A 23,994-nucleotide genomic window follows, 5' to 3' on the forward strand; every position below is an offset into this window, starting at 1 on the left:
CCCGCTTGGTATCCACACGTTTGTTCTCTACGTTTGTGTGTTATTTGTGGTCTTTCTGATGATAACCATTCTGATAGGTGTGAGTTGATATCTCATTGTGGTTTTAATTTGCATTTCTCTCATGATTAATGATGTTGAGCATCTTTTCACGTGCCTGTTGGCCATCTGTATGTCTTCCTTGAAAAATGTCTATTCATGTCTTCTGCCCATTTTTTAATTGAGTTGTTCTTTTTTTGATATTGAGTTGTATGAGCTGTTTATATATTTTGGATATTAACCTCTTATCAGTCATATCATTTGCAAATATTTTCTCCCATTCAGTAGGTTGTCTTTTCATTTTGTCCATGGTTTCCTTAGCTGTGCAAAAGCTTTTAAGTTTAATTAGGTAAAGGTACTTTAATTAATTAATTAATTAATTAACCAGACTTATATAATTCATTGTATCTTGGACTTCGGGAACATATTATAGAAGTGAATGCATTATGCTTAGACCATAGCCCATTCTCAGCACTGGTTTTTATATAATCCACCCCAGTCATTTCGGTGAAGGTGGGGGAGGGGGATTTTTTATTTCTTATTTTTTGCAGTTTAATGGTTTTTCATAGACTTGCACAACCATCACCAAAATCACTTCTAGAACATTTCATCACCCCAAACGAGAACAATTCATCACTCCAAATAGCAGTCCCTCTCTATTTCCTCCCCTGCCTCCCCAACCTCAGTATCACTGACCTACTTTCTGTCTGTATGTACCTATTCTGGATATTTCATATAATTGAATCATACAATATGTGGTCTTTTGTGACTGACCTCTTTTACTTAGCACAATGTTTTCAAGACTCATCCATGTTGTAGCATGGATCAAGGCTGCATTTATTTTTATTGCTGAATAAAGTTCTATTATATGGCTATATCTCATTTTATTTATCCGTTCATTAGTTGCCAGACATTTGTGTTGTTTCCACTTTTTGACTATTGTGAAGAATATGCTATGAACATTCCTGTACAAGATTTTGAGTGGACATATGTTTTTATTATTCTTGGGTATATACCTTGGAATGGAAATGCTGCACCATATGGTAATTCTATGTTTAAACTTTTGAGAAATTGCCAAACTGTTTTCCAAAGCAAAGTATATGAGGGTTCCAATTTCCCCACATCCTCATCAACACATATTGGTCGAGCTGACACAGAAAATTAACCATCAAAGTCTACTGCATGACGCTTGGAGGGGTGTGGGTGGGCTGCCTTCTGTACTGAGGGATGGGTGGAATGATGGTCTGGGGTAACCACGTGGTTCTAGGTCATGTTCCTATCTGGACTGGCTGTAAAGATGGGACAGTCAAGGTGGCACTTTAGGGTATTACTCTAAAACCTTCAAAATTCTGTGCTAGAACTTCCTCAAGAGCTGATTGTCTCCCACTCTCTACCTAATCCACACCATTAAGGCAGAGATTGTCCACATCCTTAGTGGAACCCCACCCCACCTCCAACATGGAGTTATGAAATCAGTTGAATGCATGATAAAAACTAAGAAGAAAGGCTTTTAGAAGCAGCACTTTAATCATTTTACCTTCTTAAGGGACAAGGTTATTACTTGATACAATTAAGTTAAAAGTAAGATTGGTATTGTGGAACAATATGTAATTCGCCTAGAATTAAAGAGATAATGTTAGGGTCTTCTACCTCAGATACCTGAAAAGAGTTCAGTGCTTGTCTTTTACATTTTTTGAAAAATTTTATTTAGGCTGGTCCAGGTCTTAGTTGCAGCATGCGGGATCTTCACTATGGCACGTGAGCTCTTAGTTGCAGCACGTGGGCTTCTTAGTTGCTGCATGCGGACTCTTAGTTGTGGTATGCACACAGGATCTAGTTCCTTGACCAGGGATCAAACCCAGGACCCCTGAGTTGGGAGCATGGAGTTTTAACCACTGGATCACCAGGGAAGTCCCTGTCTTTTACATTCTAATGTACAATGGCTTTCTATTCATTTAACCCAGACACACAAACCAGTGACTCACAGGTAGGAGGCCCATTTGCTCCAGGTCTGCTCTCAACCTACCTGTGTCAACAAGAGACCGCCAGGCAGGCAAGACAAGAGCAATGACACTTGTGAAGACAAAATGATTTCTTAGAAAAGCCTTCTATGGGAAATGAAATCAGCATCTTGAAGAGACATCTGCACCCTCAAGTTCACTGCAGCATTATTTAGAAAAGCCAAAATATGGGAACAACCTAAGTGTCTCTCAATGGATAAATGGATAAAGAAAATGTAACACATACACAATGGAATATTATTCAACTATTAAAAAAAAAAAAACAGAGGAAATCCTAGCACTTGGGACAACAGGGATGAACCTGGAGGACATTATGGTGAGCGAAATAAGCCAGGCAGAGAAAAACAAATACTGTATGATCTCACTCACATGTAGAATCTAAACCAAAAAAAAAGTTGAACTCATTGAAACAGAGAGTAGAATGGTGGTTGCCAGGGTCTAGGGGGTGGGAGAAATGGGGAGATGTTGGTCAAAGGGTACAACTTTCAGTTATAAGATGAGTAAGTTCTGAGGACCTAATGTACAGCATGGTGACTACAGTTAACAATAATACTGTAATGTATACTTGAAATCTGCTGAGAAAGTAGATCTTAAGCATTCTCACCACCAAAAAAAAAAAAGAAAAAAAGAAAAGGTAACTGCATGAAGTGATACATTAATTAACTTGATTGTGATGTGACACTCATTTCACAATGTGCATGTGTATCAAATCATCATGTAGCACACTTTAAACATATAAAATTTTATTTGCCAATTACACCTCAATAAAGCTGGAAGGGAAAAAAAGAAAAGCCTTTTGTGGGCATTCTAGATGTTAAGTACCCATGGTCCAGAGGAGAGTCTTCAGAGAGAGCAGATGAGAGGTTGCCTGGGGCTGTAAGGGTGGGGTGAAGACTGGCTTTCAAAGGACACAGGAAAATTTTGGAGTTATTTGATGGAAGTGATGGTTCCACAAACTTATCTAAACTCACCAAGGAACTTCCCTGGTGGCACAGTGGTTAAGAATCAGCCTGCCAATGCAGGGGACATGGGTTCAATCCCTGGTCTGGGAAGATCCCACATGCCGCAGAGCAATGAAGCCCTTGCCCCACAACTACTGAGCCTGTGTTCTAGAGCCCATAAACGACAATCACTGAGCCCATGTGCCGCAGCTACTGAAGCCCATGTGCCTCAAGCCCGTGCTCTGCAACAAGAGAAGCCACCACACACCACAACAAAGAGTAGCCCCCATCTCCACAACTAGAGAAAGCCCGTGCAGCAACAAAGACCCAACAACGAAGACCCAACACAGCCAATAAGTAAATAAATCTTTTAAAAATAAATAAAATAAAATAAAACTAATCAAGTTGTACATTTAAATATATACAGTTCATACTTCATCAATTATACCTCAATAAATCTAAAAGACAAAAATCTTACAGATCTCTTTTCAAACAAGATGGATCATCTGCACTTGACGTATTTGCCAGGAACCCCATCTTGACTTACTGTCAAAAGTCTGGTTGAACTGGGTGATATCTGAGAAGGTCAGCCCAAGGGAATACTAACCATTTGTTTGCTCATGTTCTGATCAGCAAAAGTTAAATGTTTGGACCACAAAAGCCTGGTGCTTCACCAAAATGTCCTCATTTAACCACAATTTCTCATAATGTTCTTTATTTTTAATCAAGATTTGATTATAAGAAGGGGCAATGTGAATATTACTTTTTGCAGGAAAAAAAAGTAAGGAAAAAATGAAGAAAGAAGGAAATTTATGACAGAATAATGGCCCCTCAAAGATGTCCACATCCTAATCTCTGGACCCTGTGAATATGTTACCTTACATGGCAAAGGGGAATTAAGGTTGCAGATGGCATTAAGATTGTTAATCATCTGACCTTAAAACAGGGGGATTATTTGGCTTATCCAATAATCCAGTTACCACGGGTAGGCCCCAAGTAATCCCAAGAGCCCTTAAAAGTGGAAGAGGGAGGCAGAATAGAAGAGACAGAGATGTGACTATGTAGAAAGGCACAGAATGATGCAACGTTGCTGGCCTTGAAGACAGAGGCACTGGCCAGCAGCCAGGGAATATGAGCACCCTCTAGAAGCATGAGCTCTCCCCTAGAGCTGCCAGAAGGAACACAGCCCTGCCAACTCCTTGATTTTAGTCCAGTAAGATCCATTTCAGACTTTTGGCCCACTAGAACTATGAGATAATAAATTTGTGTTGTTTTCAGTCAGTAAGTTTGTGGTACTATATTAAAATAGCAATAGAGAACTACTACAGAATCCTTCAAGTGAGGTTAGAATAGCACTGGCTTCATTTATTCACACATTCAACTTAACAAATATTGAAAACTTTCCCAGAGCAAAGCATTGTGTTGGATGCCCTGTTGGGAAAAGAGCAGGCACACGTGTAAATGAAATGTGTACCTGGTACCCATGAATGCAGGAACCAGGCAACTGTCAGATACTGGAGAAAGAGCAAGGAGAGGCACCACCCAGGATGGGACAAAGGATGAGGAATTTCCCGTCCTCCTTGGTCGAGAACACTGCAGGGCCTGCCGGCCTCTTCCAACTACAAACTGCCCTAATTTTGTGGCCCAGCCTTGGGCGAGGGTTTTTTCATCATTCTCTCCTGTCTCAGAGAAATGGAAGATATTGCCATTCCCACCTGCATCTTATGTTTCGGGCCCGTTCCTCCAGTTATAAATGTGCATTAGCGAACCTCAGCCAATGCTAGAAACTACAACCGGCCACAAGAGTGTGCACGTGAGGTGACTGCAATTTTTTTCTTTTTTTTTACCCAAACCAGAATTAGCCGGTATAGGAATGAACCAGCTTGGAGATTTGAAATTGCACGGATAGGAAGGAAGCTCGGGTTAGGTTCGGGCACCTCCAAACGCACCCTTTTTAAAGCCACACGGACTCAGGCATCAAGCTCCAAGCTCCACAAAACGGAGCTGGCTCGGCAGCGAGCGGCAGAGGCGCCGGGAGCCAGCACAGCGCGCCGAACCCGGCGGAGCGCCGAGCCGCGGGCACCGGCATCTCCAGGATGTTAGGCGACATCGCCACAAATCTCTCCGCCCAGCCGCGCAGGGGGCTCCGAGGGAAACAGCAAGTTCGGGGATCGCGGCCGGGAGCCGAGTGAGGCCGCCGCCCCGCGGGCTGCGGGCGGTGAGTATCCCGGGCGGGCCCGGGGATGGAGCGGCGCCAGGGACATCAAGCACTGCCGTGGCCGCTGCGCCCCTGACGCCCGGGAAGCGGCGGCGCGGGGCCGGGGCCGGGTCGGGGAGGGCGGCCAGAGCGGTCGAGGGCAGGGAGGAGGCGCGGCAGTCCCGCCCAGGCCGCCCGCCTGGGGGCTCCCGAATCGCTGGCAAGGCCACTTTGGGGCGGGCGGGGTAAGGGCGGCCCAGGAGCGGGGGGAGCGTGGGGACGCGCCTCGCTCCCACCGCGGCCAGGGCCCCGCGCGCGTCCTCCAGGGCGCACGGCACCCCTCGGAACACCCGTCCGGCTCCAGAGGCGCGCTCGGCCCCGCGTTCAGCCTCGCTCCCCCCTTCTCTCCCGGCCCCCGTGAGGAACCCGAACTAGCAGTGCTGGGGCGGAGAGGGGGAGACCGGGCGGGGGCGGGGCGACTAGGGGAATTTTGGGGGTGCGGGATGCCTCCCCGCGCAGGCTGCCTAGACTGCGATCGGCCCCGCTTCCCCGCCGAGCTGGCAGGTTCCGAGGCCCGGGATGCCCGGGGATGGGGGACAGGGATCTCGGGGTCCCGGGGAAGAGGGAGCACGGAGTGCCCGGGAGGGGGCGGCGGGGGCGGCGCTCGGGGAATGAGGGTGACGCGGAGGCCGGATCGCCGGGGGCCACCCCAGAGCGTGCGGATGCTGGTTCCCCAGAGGGGTTCTGATCAAGGCCCCTCGGGGAGGAAAGGAAAGACTAAAATGGGGCGAGGTACCGGGGGTGGCCATTTTGGGGTCAGACGCCGCCAAGGCCATCTGGTGTTTTAGGAACTCAATTATGCTTACCAATTAAGACGTTTTCTTTCTGCGGAAAAGTTGATCCAGGCTCCTTAGCAAGGATGAGTGAGGGTTATTATTGGGCATTACGAGGATTCCATTTCGTGCGCGCGCGGGTGTGTGTGTGTGTGTGTGTGTGTGTGTGTGTGTGTGTGTGTGTGTGTGTGTGAGAGAGAGAGAGAGAGAGAGAGTTAGCTAGCCAGTTATTTAGTGAGGGTAGATAAAATAGGCTTTGGACCCCTCAGGCCCGAGTTCAAATTTAGCCTCCACCACCTGGTACTTTAACCTTTCTAAGCTGCATTGCCCCCATTCTACAAATAGCCTCAATTTCCTCATCTGTAAAATGGAACATTAATATCAACTAGACGGAATCGATGTGAAGAAGCCATTAAGCACAGCCCCTGCGCCATAGAAGGCATTTATACGTTTAGTTCCCCCTGATACAGCGTGAACCTAGCTAGGGTTCCGGGTTTCTCTTGCGCTGTGTTCTCTGCATAGCTCAGCTCCCCAGCCTTGGCTGCTCCGGCCTGTTCAGCCTGTCGGCCTCAGGTGCGCCCCCTAAAGGCCCAAGATGTCCAGTGCGCACCAGATCTAGAAGGCAAATACAGACGGAGCCAAATTACAGATGGGCCTGCCACATACCCGCCTCTAACGAAGAACCTGCTACCAACATACTCTGTCACCTTTGGGGAAGATTGTATTTTATATTTTAATTTGGAGCTTTCCCCTTGACCTCTCATTTACAGTGAGCTCACCACATGCTAACATAATCACAAGAGCCAAGTTAAAAATCGAGGACTTGCTTATAAAGCTTACTCCCCTAACAGAGTTGTGAAAAATGTAATTTCACTTTAATCTCTGCAACACTCGAGCAGGCTGTAAATTATTTTCATTTCTGCCAGTTACCAGGTAAACATGTAGCTGACCTCCATGTCATAGCCTGTGTGTGTTACTTCACTTCCCCTATGAGTGGTTTCTCTTTCACCAGTAATGAACTCACTTTATGGAAGAATGGAAAGTTGACTGTTGGTCCAATAATACTCCCATTTCCTTCCTTCCAGTTCTTCAGTGCAAGGCGCTAATGTTACATGCAGAGCTTCCATCCTAGGTGAGCCCAGGATGTTACATTTTACACATCGACCCTTAGTGGGAACGCCACACTCACTGCTCCACTTCCCCCAGTATCTCACGCAGGTATTGTCATTTTGCACGTGTGTCAGGATGTGGAAGAGATGGGGGAGCCTGAAGACCGTATGATGGAGAAAGACTTGGAGCCTGGGTGGGGAGGTCCAGAAACCCCTCCTGGTTGTCCCTCTCTCTCCAGGTGAGAGTAGGGTCCTAATACTCAGATGATTATTTTGTATCTTATTATAAATGCTGAAATGCTAAAGCAAACTTGGGGGTGAGGGGACAGACATGTATTCTTCTGTTCCCTTTTCTTGGTTTTAGTTAATCTAGCAGGACAGTCAGATAACTCTGATTAGTCAAAGCAGGAATTGCTTGGAGAGAGATTTGGGTGTGACATGCAGATGACCCGTTGCCTGGAAGATCTTCAGGTACCTCCTGAGAGTCTGATGGAATTTTGTTTTACCCACCCCCACCCCGCACCCACAGGCTCCATCTGACACTGTTTTCTACAGGCACAGTTGTGCCTCTTGAATAAAACTTTTCCATTACATGCTATTTAACATCACTTATTTATGAACAGATAAACTGGAAATGTCAAGAGCAGCTCAATGGCAACTGCATCTCTTAACCCATAAAATAAATAATTCAGTAAAAATATAAAGTTCTTAACATTGCTTAGAAAAATGCTTACTATTTCAACTCATAGATTGAAAAAATATGAGTTTTGTATTATTATTATTTCAAAGTCTTTCTTAGATGTAGATGGGCTTTAGGAAAATGCCAAGTTGTGCTGTTTTATCTCATTAAACATATCTCATTAAACACGGATTGTAAAACAATGTTGTTATTATTCATCTATGCCCGTCACACCCCTTAGCAAGCTGCCTGGTTCTCCTCTTTCTGGTTCCTTGGGATTCTGTGTACAACTACCAGGGGTAGAGGGAAGGCAGTATTCAAACACCCCTTCTGAACCCTTTCTAGCTTCATCCTCCTGGTCCTTTTGACAGGGCAGATTTTTTATGGGCTGTGAGCTTTGGAGAGCAAGAGCTATCCCATCCCTTTCTATCCCTAGGCAGACTCTCCTCTTATGGGGGGAGAGGTGAGTGGTGGGAAACACACACACAAGCCTACAGCCCAATGCAGACTAGACTTCCCAAGGGAAGTGGCTCTGTATTGCCACCAATTGACTGGAGGCAAGAAGCTGAACCAGATGATGTTTAAAAGATAGAGAGAGGGAACTTTACTTTCTTATAATAATAAAGTTAATATATGTTTATTTAGAATTTTTTACCAGAAAGATAAAGAAAAGAGAAATTGCTTGGAAGACCATCATCCAAAGAAGACTCTACATCAATATTTTTGTTTCACCCCAGTCTTTTTTTCCTACAGATACATATTTTTAACAACAACCCAAAAGGAATTATTTCATGTGCCCCGTTTTGTGACCACCAAGCATAATTCACACCTTAATGTGGCTTCTTTCTCTGCCTTCAAAGAGTCTGTGCAGTTTTATTTTTAATGGCACTTGCGTTGCATGGCTGTACCATGATTGACTGTTTTAACATGTACTCTAATGTTGGATATTAGAGATGTTTGCAGGGTTGTTTTGTTGTTGCTGTTTTCTCATTTCAAGCTTTCAATATTAGAATTTAGTCGAATCTTGAAGTATGAGCAGGAAAGGAGCAGGAGATTAGAAAAGCAGAAGTGTGTTCCTGAAAGAAGAGAAGGTCATGCACAAAAGCTTGAAAGACTGTGCCAGGTTCAGGGAGCTGCAGGTGCTTCCACGGGGCTGGAGAGCAGAGTGCAAAGGTGAAGGGGAGGAGGGACCCAACAGAGTGGCAGATAACATGAGAGGAGAGCCTGTAAGTGGACAGGACAGTTTGGACTTGATCCTAAAGATAACTTGACCGGAAGGGGCAGTTGCATGGTAAGATAGCATTTTATCACTCCCAGCAGCCTGGGTAATGGAGAGGTGAAGGGAAGAACGCAGCAGAGAGCAGCAACATGGGCAGGAAGTGTAGTGGCTGAGAACTGGATGGCTCTTTAAGAGACAGAATAATTTAAAAGATGAAAATAATGAGTATGGAGCTTCACTGGTAGCATAGTGCATTGAGAATCCACCTGCCAGCACAGAGGTCACAAGTTCAAGCCCTGGGCTGGGAAGATCCCACATGCCACGGAGCAACTAAGCCTGTGCACCACAACTCCTGAGCCTGCGCCCTAGAGCCCATGAGCCACAGCTGATGAGCCCATGTGCTGCAACTACTGAAGCCCGTGCACCTAGAGCCTGTGCTCTGCAGCAAGAGAGGCCACTGCACTGAGAAGCCTGTGCACCGCAGTGAAGAGTAGCCCCCACTCTCTGCAATTAGAGAAAGCCCGCATGCAGCAACGAAGACCCAACACAGCCAATAAATAAAAATAAAATAAATAAATTTTTAAAAATTAAAAAAAAAATGAGTATGAGAGAGAGGAAACGTCAAGATGAGCGCCAGGACAGATCCATTAAATTGCTCTTCCACTGGCATCCTTGGTTCCAGCGCCTGTTTCTTCCTAACACACTCTTAGTCTGGGGATTAGTGAACTTTTCCTATAAAGGGTCAGAGAGTAAGTATTTTAAGTTTTGCAGGTCACGTAGCCTTTGAAAAGGTAAAAACAGTTCTTAGCTCAGAGGTGTACAGAAAGTGTGCAAATGGCACAGTGTGCTTCCCTCAGAGAGGCTCGGCGCTGGGCACTTGGCTACAATTTGCTTCTCTGTTCTCTGTCCACATCACAACACCACAGAGACAAGCCCCATGATTCCCATGATTAGAGGTGTTCCTAGTGTATTTGGAACTGTTTTGGGGTTTTTTTTGGTTTTATTTATTTTATTTATTTGTTTGTTTATTTTATTGGCTATGTTGGGTCTTCGTTGCTGCACCCAAACTTTCTCTAGTTGCGGCGAGTGGGGGCTACTCTTCACTGTGGTGCATGGGCTTCTCATTGTGCTGGCCTCTCTTGTTGCAGAGCACGGGCTCTAGGCGCCTGGGCTTCAGTAGTTGCAGCACGTGGGCTCAATAATTGTGGCTCACGGGCTCTAGAGTGCAGGCTCAATAGTTGTGGCACATGGGCTTAGTTGCTCTGCGGCATGTGGTATCTTCCTGGCACAGGGATCGAACCCGCCTGCATTGGTAGGCAGATTCTTACCCACTGTGCCACCTAGGAAGTCCTGGGACCGTTTTTTACACCACTTTCCTACCCTGCAACAAAATGATTTTCAGGAATAATCACGTCATGGTCAGTAATAATCATTATTTTCTGATTTGCTCTTCCATTTTAAAATAATTACTTGAAACAAAGAATAGATTTCCATTTTAAAGACATTATTAAAATTGAGTAAAACATTTCATGTATCGACTACCAATTCCACTTTCCAAACCAAAGTTTTTCACCTTGCAGTCTTGCGCTCTGTTTTGCTCTTTTAAATTTTAAACAAAAATAAAGTCTCCAGGTGGGCACATAGAGTGGCAAAATTCAAGTAGCTGGTGTTCTGGTCTTCATCTCCACATCACTGTGCTGTCACAGTCCACCTCAAATATCCTGCTAAAGGTAGAGGTGTGTGACACTGCAGGCACTGCAGACCCAAACTGGGCCAAGGTGAGCACCAGCAGTTCTGAACTCTTAGGAACTTACTCTCAAAACAGATATGTGCATACAGATGGCCAAGAGGCACATGAAAAGATGTTCAACATCACTAATTATTAGAGAAATGCAAATAAAAACTACAATGAGGTATCACCTCCCACTGGTGATGCTGGTCAGAATGGGCATCATCAAAAAGTCCACAAGTGATAAATGCTGCAGAGGGTGTGGAGAAAAGGGAACCCTCCTACACTGTTGGTGGGAATGTAAATTGGTGCAGCCGGTATGGAGAACAGTGTAAAGTTTCCTTAAAAAACTAAAAATAGAGCTACCATATAATCCTGCAACCCCACTCCTGGGCATATATCTGGAGAAAACCATAATTCAAAGAGATACATGCACCCCAGTGTTCATTGCAGCACTATTTACAATAGTCAAGACATAGAAGCAGCCTAAGTGTCCACTGACCAATGAATGAATGAAGATGTGGTACATATATGCAATGGAATACTACTCAGCCATAAGAAAGAATGAAATAATGCCATTTGCAGCAACATGGTGGACCTAGAGAGTATCATACTAAGTGAAGTAAGCCAGACAGAGAAAGACAAATATCATATGATCTTACTTATATGTGGAATAAAAAAAAAAAAAAAGACACAAACATTTCCAAAACAGAAAGAGACTCACAGACACAGAAAACAAACTTGTAGTTACCAAAGGGGAAATAAGGGTGTAGAGAGGGATGAATTAGGAGGCTGGGATTAACATATACACACTACTTTGTATAAAATAAATAACTAACAAGGACCTACTGTATAGCACAGGGTCAATATTATGTAATAACCTGTAAAAGAAAAGAATCTGAAAAAGAATATATATGTGTTTGTATGTATATATCTATATATCTATATCTATCTATATACATATGTATAGCTACTTGACTTTTGTCACTGTGTGCCCACCTGGAGACTTTATTTTTGTTTAAAATTTAAAATTCATATATATATATGAATTGCTGTGCTGTACACCTTAAACTTACATGATATAATAAAATTAATAAAATTATAAATCAGCTATACAATTTAAAAAAAATTTAAAGAAGTAGACAATAGAGAAAAAAAAAAACAGAGATGTGTAGCTGGGGCCCCACATATGCCAGGGTCCAGTGTATAATCATCAGTTCTCTGAAATAACTTCCCTGTACAACACAGTGTTTAGGAAAGGATGCTGATTTGAAGCTTACAGACATAACATGAAAACATCATTGTTTGAAACTTTGACCAACAGAGGATTTCTTCAGGGAAGAGTATTTTGTCAATGACATTGTCTAGAATCACTGGCACATAAGTGATGACAAAAAAAAAAAAAAAGACCAACTTTTTGTTGTTTGTTCTTGCTTTTTGTTCTTATTGCCAGCTTCTGGGGCAGAGTGCTCCCTCTGCTCTGTCCATGGTGCTCCACTGCCCTGTAGGGCTCAGCTCACCTTTGGACCTGCCCAACAATCATTTCCACAGTTTCTTTCATTATCCTGAACACTGAGTTCCCAACATAACCATCATCCTCCTCATTCTCAGCCAATGAGCTACCTCCCAACATCACCAAAGAATCAGACCAACAGGTGTAACTGTCCATTCCACTGCTTACCATCTTATCTCCATCCATCCCCTGCATCCTCCAGTCTCAGAGGATGGGTCACTCTTCCTGATCAAGACCAGCCCTGTCCCACCAGCTCTGGGATTAGTCATTCATTCTCTCTCTCTCTCTCTCTCTCCTTATCCTCAGTTTTTATGCATACACTTCATTCTCACCCTAAAAAATAAAACAAAACCAGACACCTCCCCTGACCTGCATTGTCTCGCCTCTCGCTCCCGCCTCTTGTTTGAACAACTTGAGAGATCGATCTATGCAAAGTACAGATCCCATCTTATCTCTTCCTTGTACAAATACAGCCACCAACTGTTCATTATACACAGGATAAATTCCAAGATCCTTATCTGACACAGAAGGCTCTTCAAGATCTAGCCCCTGGCTCCCTGGTAACCTGTATATCACTGTAGATTACAGTGGATTACAGAAACCCAAATTTCTGTAATCTGATTTCCAGTTTTCTAAGCAATATTCTAGCTTCCCAGGTAAATGCTGCAAATGGGGGTGGATGGAGGAAGTGAAGGTTTGTCTTGTATATCAAACATAAATATCACCATTATTAGAAAACTCTATTTCCCATTGTGAGAATAAATTGGCCTTCTCCTTTACCAGTCTCTCCTGAGTTGAGTTCATATGAGTCAGTCCCCCGAGGCTAACCCACTCTAGCTGTACTGAACAAATTGAACACTTGGACCCACAAAACTGAGTATTATAGCCTCTGTCATGTGCCCCCCACCTCCGCTAGGCCAAGCTACCCTGCCTAAGCCCAGGCACTTCCTTCTCTGACGTCTTTGTTGTCACCTGTCAGTTTCCATCTCAGTAAGGAAACAGTGCACAGGCTTTGGACTCAGGAGTAGCTGGGTTCAATTCCTGGGTTCCCATCTAGCCATACTAACTGCTGGCCATGAGCACTTGGGAAAGGCACTTCACTTCTCTGAGTCTATTTCCATTTCTTTAAAATAGGGATAACACTTACATATAGAATGACTGTAAAGATGAAACAGGTTTCATAAAAGCACTTGTTCCTATGAAAAAGTGAGTTTTCTCAAATCTGCATAATGACAGATTAATCTAAAGTTCTAATATGGTGAAGGGGCCACTTTGGTTCTGATTGGGAGGTAGAGCTGTCCAAAGAGGATGGAGATTTTTTGTTTTGGTGCTCAATGAAATTATTTGTCATATATCTTTCAGAACATCTTGGAAAATGTATACAAGTCATGAAGACATTGGGTATGATTTTGAAGATGACCCCAAAGATAAGAAGACACTTAAACCCCACCCAAACATTGATGGCGGATGGGCTTGGATGATGGTCCTTTCCTCTTTCTTTGTGCACATCCTCATCATGGGCTCCCAAATGGCCCTGGGAGTCCTCAATGTGGAGTGGCTTGAAGAATTCCATCAGAGCCGCGGCCTGACGGCCTGGGTCAGCTCCCTCAGCATGGGCGTCACTTTGATTGTGGGTATGTTCGTGTGGGACCTGTTGTAAAATTGAATAATTATAAAATGACAGTTCCTCACTGTAAGTAATGTTTTACATTGTTGAAACATTAGATATTAGATGTTAGTGGGTGTTACTGTTATTTTTATTGTGCTCAAATATACATAACATAAAGTTGACCGTTTTAACCATTTTTAGGTATACACTTCAATGCCATTGAGTACGGTCATCACCACCAGCCATCTCCAGAACTTTTCTCATCTTCCTGAACTGAAACTCTGCACCCATTAAATAATAACTCCCCATTGCCCCCTCTCCTCCTAATCCCCTACCTCTGGCCACTAACATTCTATTTTCCACCTCTGTGAATGTGATTACTCTAAATGCCTCATATAAGTGGAATGATACAATATGTGTCCTTTTGTGTGATATTCCTATTTGAATACTGTAAATATTTGGAGTATTTTAAAAATTGAAAAAGATAAGGTAAATTATCCTTTAAAATAAAAAAAATTGATCATTAAAATTTTTGCCCAAAACTCATTTTCTTTTTTTATGAGAATTTATATTTTGCAATATCAAGCTCACATCAAACTCTGTTTTCTTAACTGTTATAATTCATTACCTATCATTACAAATCTGTTTAACACTTATGAATATTTTTAAAAGATAAAAATTTTAGAGAAAATACAGTAAAAGTAACAATCTAGTGTTTTAAATATGAAATATTGATCTTATGTTATTGAAAAAATCTATTAAACTGTTTTCAGAAATGTTATTGATAAAGCTAAAAGGAAGGAATAATAACATATTCTTGTATTTTTGCAGTTTAAGTTAACCACCCAGCAATCTGTGAAAGCAATTCTATTGAGTTAGAGATACTAAACCAGAAAGTTATCGTAAATATATGTTGTTATGGCTAATGTGTTTCAGTTTGGGAACTAAACTTTTACTGTCAACTAATATTTAATAAGTCTATAACTATAATGAACTGATTCCTTCAACCCTGCCTTGGCTTTATTCAAACCAGGACTGTTTATCATACAAGAAGTGCAGGTAGGTTAACCTCAGTGAAGGGAATTTGCTAGTTTTATGTTGGATATAATTTACCTTCTTAATGACTCAGTAAAGGAAAACTGTGCTTCTAAAACACTTAAAATCCATTTTCTTACCTGTTTAAAAATAAACATTTAGAGGGTAGAACAAAATCCTTAAAGATTCAATCTAGAAAGTGTGTACATACAACAAAAAAAAGACTCAGCCAAAGGCCAAGATATTTGTCCCCATATTTTCCAAACCATCCAACAAAGTTGTCTTTGGTATTATTTATGTTTCACAAGTTCTACAGGAATGAGCAATGGAAATGAGTCCTGAAATTATTGGATGTGGTTCTGAAGATGATCCCCAAATGAGAACACCTGCATCATAGTGGTGGTGAAATGGGATTGTGATCTTTAATCGGGAAGTAACTGTGGATTCCGAATTCTGTCTGAGTCTTTGAATTCCAGACAGTGGAACTTCAGATTGTAGCCTGACCTTTCTTGAGCAAAGGTGCCTACCAGATAAACATCTTTGGTCTCACGGCTCAGAAATTATAGCACAGTAAGGCTCATAGTTACGTAAAAGAAAGGTCTTTTATTCTGTCTATCGTGACCCCAAGTTGCTATTCATTATCTAAGCTGCTGGTGCAGGTGGCGGCAGATATGTTGGGTGCTTCTCCAGGCCAGAAGCCAGCAAGAACAGCTCTCCCTTTTTTTAGCACTTACTACCTGCCAAGTGCATGTAATATACATGATCTCACTTGATCCTACAGCAACCTTGGAGGCCAGACCATCATCTTGATCTCACAGAGGAGAACATTCATGGCTCAGAGACATTAAGTAACTTACTGAAGTTAACTTGTAGCCAGTAAGTATGGGACAGGCTTCAAACCTGGTCCATTGGACTCCAAAATGATGTCTGCTATACTGCACTGCCTGCCACGACATTAAATGAGGACTGAAAATATGTTTGAAGTGAATAAATATAAATTGTTTTCATGTTCTAATCATTGTAAGGACATCAAGTTATCTCTTTTAAATTTAAAAATTCCATGCATTATGTTACAAAGTTGAAAGCCCTCGCTTGGGCAGTGACTCGCACATGGGAAATTCAGTAACTTTATTCTTGTTTCATTTTTTGCTAGCATGGATTTTGCCAATTTCCTGCAGAAGTTCCCAATTGTTAACAAAATGTAATCACCGTGGTAGTATCTACAGCAGCCTTTGTGATAGCTCTTGGAATAATTCTGTGTAGAAGCCATGCTGTTAGGGGTAGCTGTAGGCTGCAAAAGGTCATTTACTTGCTAAGTAGATTTAGAGCAGTGGTTGTCAAGCCTGGCTATACATCAGATCCACCTGGGAGCTTTATAAAAAGTGCCACTCAGGCTGCCCCTGGAGCGTTAAATCAGAATCTCTTGGGATGGGACCATAGCATCAGGATTTTTTTTTTTTTTTTTTATTATGATTTTTTTAAAGTTCCTAAGTGACTCCAATGACCAGCCAAGGCAAAGAGCCATTGATTTTTTTGCGGGGAAGGTTTACACCAAGAGACAAGGAATTCAGTGAACTAGCCACTTTCATCCATGATTGTATGCCAAGGCTCACCTCAATTCCTCTCCTCACCTGAGCTTTTTTTTCAACCTATGAGATGCTGGGATGGGCAAGAAATGATGACTTCCTCAGCATATTCCTGCAGCAATATGATGCTTTAGGATATGGGAAATAGGCCAAGATTCAGATTCCTTCCGAAGAGGAGAAAGTCTGGCAAGGTGTATAATCTCATTCCAAAACACTGAATTCCTCTACAAAAGTGGGAATCTTAGCCAAAGGGCCACATCTCAGTCTTATTTTCCGCTCTCCTGAGACTGAGTGCCGGGTTCTTTTCACTTTTGTTGAACGGCAGTTCCATCATGGAGATGCGAGCTGACCAGCAGTAAACAATGCTTAGAAAATGAAACTGAAAATCCAAAAGTTTGGGTCTGACTTCCTTTTTTTTTGATGAATCTGTATTTTGTAACCATGGAGGAGTCACAGCCTTTCTGGGGCTGACTTTGCCCATTTGCACATCATAAATGACTGTAGCTATAGCACACATGGTGCCAGAGTTGATAAACTAAAAAGCCAGACACCATTATCATCTTAATGTTCTTTTCAGTAAAACAAATAATACTTTCTTTTTTGATATATAAAATTCCTCCAGATATGAATACCTGCACTTACTTGGGTATTTCCCCCCCTTTTTCCCCCAAACAATTTCTTAATGCAATGTTTCATAAACATGCAGTATCACAGAAAAATTTGCTTCTGGGCTCTTTCTGTAATGTGGGAAATATGTTCATTCTACTGAACTATCATCCATTGACCCTTCATATCTTAAAAGACCTATTAACAGCAAACCAATGAATCATGAATTTTTGTCTTTTTTTAACCCAGTCATCCGAGATTTGAAGTGGTGAAGTGACCATAGGTTTAGGAAAATAAAAATATTTATAAAGAAATAAAAGACACATCTTCAACTTATGGTATCTGAATTTCAGTTCCCCCAATAATATCCTCAGATGTTTATATCAGTATGCTTAGTTTATATATTGTTTATATCATGTGCTTATTTTATAATATATGTAATACAGTATATTTATATAAAATGTTTACTGTATTAAGTCTGTTCTAAGAGGTTTATCTACTGAATTACTTTCTGTAATGCAACAGGGTTAATAAAATTAGTATGTCTTTACTTTATAGTTTTGAGGATTAGATTGTCTCAAAATCATTAAAGAAAAAAAAATTCATTAGCAGACTCTGTACCCAACTATGTACGTGAATGTTGTTAGAATTGTAAAGGAAAATTTTATTTCAGTTTGGACTACAAGAGGAAGCTCCTTAGAGTTCAACAAATTTTTAACCTGAGATAGCCCCACCTGAACATACGGTTTGATAACTATATAAAGCAATAATGATCAAAAATAAGATGATGTTTAAAATGCACCATCATACTGAATGTTAAGTACAGCCTTGAAGTGTATTGCTAAAATGTGGATTGCTGTTTGGATAAGGAATCACTGCTCCCAAGGCAAGCATTAAGCTTCAGTGACATCAGAAGCTGCCACAAAATCAGGAAGGAAACAAAGAGGTTGACAAAAACTTGAGTGTCACAGTAAAGTAAACAGTTTAGAAAGTGTATCATATACTATATTGCTGTGAGTATTGGCAGATATCATACAACCAAGGGTAAACCTGAATCTCCACACAGTGTCACAGATGCATAGCCTGATGGGTCCAGCCAGGGACTGAGAGTCAGCAGAGGCTGAAGTATGTATGAAGCAATGAAAGGGTCTTTCCAGCTTGGTTTGCATCTGGATGTCCTCGTGAAAACAGGCTATAGGCTTCTTTCTTGAAGCATGGAGGTCCTGAGACCCACCTTTGTCTGCAGTAAAAAACTCATATGTATACAGAGGCCAAACAAGTAACCAGGAGGCCAAATATAAGACTAAAGGGAAGGGTGGAGACTGTGGCAAACACAGCAAAATGGGATCAGCTACTGCACAGCTCCCAGCTGCTTTGGGCTGTGTGGGAAGGCATGCTGTGTTGCCACTGGATTTTTGTGAATAATCTTAATTTTTAAATGTTGGCGACTGATTCAAAGCATTTTTTAAACTTTGTTCTGGATAAACAAAATCCAGCCACAGGCTGGATGGAGCCTCTAGACCACTAGTTTAGGACCTCTGCTGTAGACAAGAGAATGAATCAACTGGTTTATTTATTTTAGGTCTGTCTTCCTTGAAAATCTAGAACCTTGTGCTCGCCAGTGAAATGATTGAAACCTATCTTTGCATGCCAAAAGCTTTCTGAACATAAAGCAGTGGCCCGGGGGGGGGGGGGGGGGGGGGGGGGGAGTTGGTTTGTTTTAGTTAAGAGCTCTAGTTATACTGTATTCTATGTCTTCCTATGAGGATTCCCTAAGAAAGCATGAAAATAAAATGCCCTTAGTTCCTTTTCCAATGTTCTGTGACAGGACCTTTCATCGGCTTGTTCATTAACACCTGTGGGTGCCGCCGGACGGCGATCATCGGAGGGCTGCTGAACTCGCTGGGCTGGGTGTTGAGTGCCTACGCCCCAAACGTGCACTATCTCTTTATTACCTTCGGAGTCGCAGCGGGTAAGCATCGTGATTTTCTTAAACTTGGCTTTATATGTTTCTGTTGGGCATTTTGGCCATGAATTTCATTGTGGAGAAAAGAGACCCAGTAAATATTTTATCCCTTTGTCTCCTCCATCCCACCCCATCCATATCCTATCCTCCAGGAAAGATGTTTTCATATAAGATATTAAATATACCTTAAGCATGGAGAAACAACCTAACAGCTGTACTTGGCCTTCCTAATAGAATTTAATTAAATTTTCTATACTGGTTCTAAGTGCTAGTCCCTTCTCTTGTAACAAAGCAGACATATTAATAACATTCTCTCATTGAATAACTGCAGAATCCAGCGTGAATCAGAGAAAAATCATTTTGTCCTTCAGCTCCGTTCAAATTAATGGAATAGCAGCAAAATCCACATAGATGTAGGGACTCTAAGAATCCAAACCAGAGTAGAGTGTCAATCCCCAAGAGATATATAAAAATTGGCTGCCAGGCAGCACAGTTTGCATATCCCTTCTGCAAAATGTATTCCCGGCCATAATTTCCTTTATCAGCAGGTAGCAGAATGCACACAGATAAGCGGTTTCTTACGCATACAGTTGCATTTCAGTGAACCGGATCCAGCCTGACTTTTGAGTACAGAGCTATAACCCTCATAGATGGCACACTGATGGCAGTGTTTGCATAAGAGTTCAAAGTCAGAGTTGGAATTCCTGCTTTTTTTCTTCCACATATTATCTGTGTGACTTTGGGAAAGTTACTTAACTTATTTATGCCTCAGTCTCCTTATCTGCAAAATGGGATAATTGAGTGCTTGGTTTACAGGGGTGTTGAAATGATTATATGAGATTATCTGTATGAAGCACTTAGCACGATGCTTGGCATATAATAAAGTCTTGAGCAAATGTTATTGAATATATAATTGTTATTGTATATAACATTTTTATTATACTATAAGCTTAAGTATGTGCTTTATGGTAGCAGGAGACAGTGAACATAAAAACTCACTGTCCATATAAGTTGAAAAGTTTGTTCTCTAATGTATATCTGTCCACATAGACACCTAAAGCACTTCTGTATCCTGTGAAGCTGAGTTTGGAAACCGTTGCTCTGAAGGACTTGATAACAGTTCTTAAAGAACAACTTAAGATGTTTTCCCTAAGACATTTTAGAAACTTTGCCCCTCAACAGTCCAATGAATAGAGCTGGCACGTGGATTTTTATATTATAGGTGAGGAAATAAACTGCTTCCACTGAGAACTAAGGAGACACACCGGGGTCTCTGGGCCTTGGCATTTGGTTATATCAACTATGACTTGATCCCAAAACTGGTACTCGAAATTTATTCCCATCATTTAGGGATGTCTATGGTCAGACTCTTCTCTTTGTTTAAATGGAATTTTATTTCTTGCAGTAAGTTGCTTTTTGATCCTCGAATAATATGATCTTCATTTTCGTTCATTTATTTATTCATTCACTTGTTTATTCAACAAATATTTATGGATCTAAGGAAGTAGGAAAAAAGATCAGGAGGCCAGTGAAAGAAAAGTGTTTCTTGAGACACTTTATTGCTCCCAGTTTTTAATACTAAAACACCCAAAGAAGGTCTCTGAAAATAAATGTATACACCTCCTCCACAAATATATATATAATTATATTTAAGTGGAAAATCCAGCTAAATCAGCTTATATACTGCTAGGCTGTCATTAGTGAGGTGTGTTGAAGCTGACTGACCCCTATTTAATAGAAAAAAAAAAGTTAGATGCGAAGATCTGCAAAAAGCAAGTGATTGAAATAATAACAAAAATAAATTGAAAACAATTTTAAATAAAAATTTTTTTAAAACAAGTTATTGAGATATATGTGTGTGTATATACATATCACTGTACACTTTATGTTTGAAAGAGACTTTGTTGACATCCTTCTTCATTACAAAAAGCATTTGAGGCAGATTTGTTTGTTTTTTTAATATCTAGGCAATTAAAATTGCATGGATATCCTCCCAATAAGCAGAAAATTAACATCTGTTTGAGTGATCTTACTTAGCCAGGAGAGTCAGGACAGATTTCTTCAGCTTTGCCATTTAAGAGCTCCATTCTCTTAAACTTGGCTCCTGGAAGCACCTTTTCCTCTCAACTGTGGTTTTTACTCAGAACCACAGGATTTTCTCTCCCCATCTGGGCCTTGGTCTTCTAACTGGCTTCTCTGCCTACAAGCCCAGCCTCTAAACCTGAGTGTGGTGAAGAATTGTTCCAAGTCCCTGCCCGACCACTGAGCTTGAGTGTCAGTATCCCCAAGGCCTGTCATAGAATAATTGTGCTGAATACGAATGACAAAGTCAAATCAGGAAGGGAGGATGCTGTTAAGGGCCTGGATAGGGTAATAGATGCTTGTAGCATTAGGCTTGGTTTGTTTGTTTGTTTGTTTTTGTCACACATGGGAGCATTTATTATTTAAATGAAGTTATAATTGATTCTACTCTTATGCTTTTGTCCCTCAATTTGGCTCCTATTAGTCGGTTCATTTTGCTGCTGTTTAGAGACCCATAACCACATTTAATTTAGGATGTCAGTTATTGTCGGTGACAAATCAAATTTTAAAAAGTAAACTTTTGTGCCATCAGCAAAATGCAGAAAAACAAATTTAACAGGACAAATGATCCAGTTTCCTCAACAAGTAAATTGCAAGGGAAAAAAGAGAGAGAGAAATTAGGAGACTTAAAATATATATCAACAAATAGCAATGTGCGGGCCTTACTTGGATCCTGATTTAAACAAATTTTTTAAAAATACAGTCATTTATGAGTCAATTGGAAATTTGAACACCTAGATATTTTATGATATCAAAGAAATATTCATTTTTTCAGATAAGAAAATGATATGATTATGCAGTTTAAAGAATTCTATTTAGAGATTTATACTAAAATATTTGCACCTGAAGTGATATATTTGGGATTTGTTTCAAAATAATATGGAGGAAGGAGTGTGTGTGTGTGTGTGTGTGTGTGTGTGTGTGTGTGTGTGTCGAGGTGGAGGCGGGATTAGGGACAAGAATTGCCAGGAGCTGATCATTGTTGAAGCTGACTGATGGGTACGTGGGAGTTCATTAACCCACCTGTTTTTTAAAAGCTTACTTTGAATCTGATTCAAACTGTTTCATTAGCCAACAGGCTGTTATAAGAGGTAAGAGGGTAACATTAATTGACAGTGTGCTATTGCATAGGTGTATTACGTTTATATATATCAGGACAACACAATATAGTAGGTGGTGCTTTACCAATGAGCTGGGCCTCTGTGCGTTTAACTGACTTGGTCAAGGTCACATGGTTACTTATGGGGAGTGAAGCCAGGATTTAAAACCAAGGCCGGCTAGGTTCTTTCTACTACACATCTCCCCAGTACAAGCATAAGGATAATAATGCCACAATATTTAATATCAAAGAAGTTCTTGGTTCTTTAAGAAATATTTTTCAAAATCGCCACTGATACACTTATTTTTCAGCTGAATTTTTTGTACCTTAACTGTGGAAGTATGAATTTAATCCTGTATGAAAAAGGTGGCTATTATTTCAAAAAATGATCACTTTATCTTCCCATAGAACTTTCTTTTGTTCATTTCAGTCCTTGGTTATGTGCCAGGCACTGTCCTAGGTGCTTGGGACAGCTGTATCAGTAAACAGAAGAGATCTCTGACCTCATGAAACTTATAGTGGTAGCCTTAGGGGAGAAGGCGTCAGACCATAAAGAATACACATAATAAAAATTAAATTATACTGTTAAGTACTTCCTATAGGAAAAAAGAAAATAAGGTAAGAGAGCTATTAGGAATGGGGGTGGTGGGCAAGGGAGGTTTGCATTTTAAAGTAGGATGGTCAGGTGGGTTTCACTGAGAAGATGAGCTGTAAGCAGGAGATAGGGCCTGAGCCCTGGGTCTCTCTGAGGCTAGGAATATTCTAGCAAAGGAAACAACCAGATTTTGTAAAGAGATAAGCTCCTCAAAGTTCATATTAGCCATAGAAGCCTTCAGAATTCAATTGATTTTCTCAAATGGCATGAAGATAATTGAAAGTCAACCAACTGGTCAGGATGCAGGACTAGTTTATGGACTTATTGAATGTTTTTCTACATCCCTTTTGAATATTAGGAAATTAGAGACTTCTGCCTTCTGTGGACTTAAAACTCATAAAGGTTAATTCAGAGTTTGGTTCAAAATTAAGGATAGGTCTTCTCTTCATGCTCCTCTCTCCTGTGATGCAAATGATTGCTATGTTGCTGCCCTCGCTGAGGCTCGGCAAGTGGCTTGGGGACCTGCTCCCGCTTTTGCTGGGAATTACTTAGAAGTTGGCTTAATTGTTCTTAAAACAGGGGTATCCATCTGAGGAGCTGTGGGTTGAGGATCGTTGGCTCCCGGCAGTTGCTGTAAATATCACTGCTCTACGGTAAATAAAGGAGGCAGGTTGCTTCTTGGGGCTTATTTTAGAAAGTGAAGCAAAGTCCTTCTGCAGCTCCATGCTGGCAGCCGAGGGGATGAGCGGTTTAGGGTGAGAGGCAGTGCGGGCAGTGGAAAGGGACCAGACTGCAGTTGGGTCCGAATTCCAACCCAAATTCTCCAGTTACCTGCTGCAGGGTCTTGGGAAAGTTTCTTCATCTCCATGAGGTTCGATGCCCCCTTTTTATAACATGGGCAATAACACAGGTAGCTTTCAGATTATTATGAAACTAAATCAGATAAAACCTGAAAAGCCACTGGCACATCATCACCACTCAATTAGTGGTAATTGTTATTACATTTGCTGTATGACTGCTCTGGTCTCCTTCCAAATTCAAGTAATTTTGGAACTACTGATGATGCTAAACTAGGGAAGCTTCTCAGCTTTGGGGAGTGCTTTGGTCAAAGTCTCTTTTCTACTATCAAGCTGCTATCC

At 41.5% G+C, this 23,994-nt stretch overlaps 2 protein-coding genes across 10 annotated transcripts in view; one reads left to right on the forward strand and one right to left on the reverse strand.

Annotated features, from left to right (window-relative positions):
- The window catches only part of LOC130858390 (probable G-protein coupled receptor 148), a 52,389-nt gene extending 46,200 nt beyond the window's left edge, over positions 1-6,189 (reverse strand). For all 5 annotated transcript variants that reach the window (XM_057744749.1, XM_057744750.1, XM_057744755.1 and 2 more), the window contains exon 1: positions 6,062-6,189. The gene's annotated coding sequence lies outside the window, so the exon portion shown is untranslated. The remainder of the gene's footprint in view (positions 1-6,061) is intronic.
- SLC16A14 (solute carrier family 16 member 14) overlaps positions 4,738-23,994 on the forward strand; it is a 32,083-nt gene continuing 12,826 nt past the window's right edge. For 2 of the 5 annotated variants that reach the window (XM_057744746.1, XM_057744744.1), the window contains exons 1-4: positions 4,738-5,216; positions 7,235-7,376; positions 13,640-13,911; positions 18,942-19,085. In XM_057744746.1, coding sequence (XP_057600729.1) covers positions 7,285-7,376; positions 13,640-13,911; positions 18,942-19,085 — 508 coding nt within the window. In that variant the 5' untranslated portion in view covers positions 4,738-5,216; positions 7,235-7,284. Of the gene's footprint in view, positions 5,217-5,439; positions 5,613-7,113; positions 7,161-7,234; positions 7,377-13,639; positions 13,912-18,941; positions 19,086-23,994 lie in introns of those variants that run through there. The other 3 variants (XM_057744747.1, XM_057744745.1, XM_057744748.1) reach the window with 3 other exon arrangements.

Source organism: Hippopotamus amphibius, chromosome 8 (genome assembly GCF_030028045.1).
Source record: "Hippopotamus amphibius kiboko isolate mHipAmp2 chromosome 8, mHipAmp2.hap2, whole genome shotgun sequence".
Taxonomy (NCBI): Eukaryota; Metazoa; Chordata; class Mammalia; order Artiodactyla; family Hippopotamidae; genus Hippopotamus; species Hippopotamus amphibius.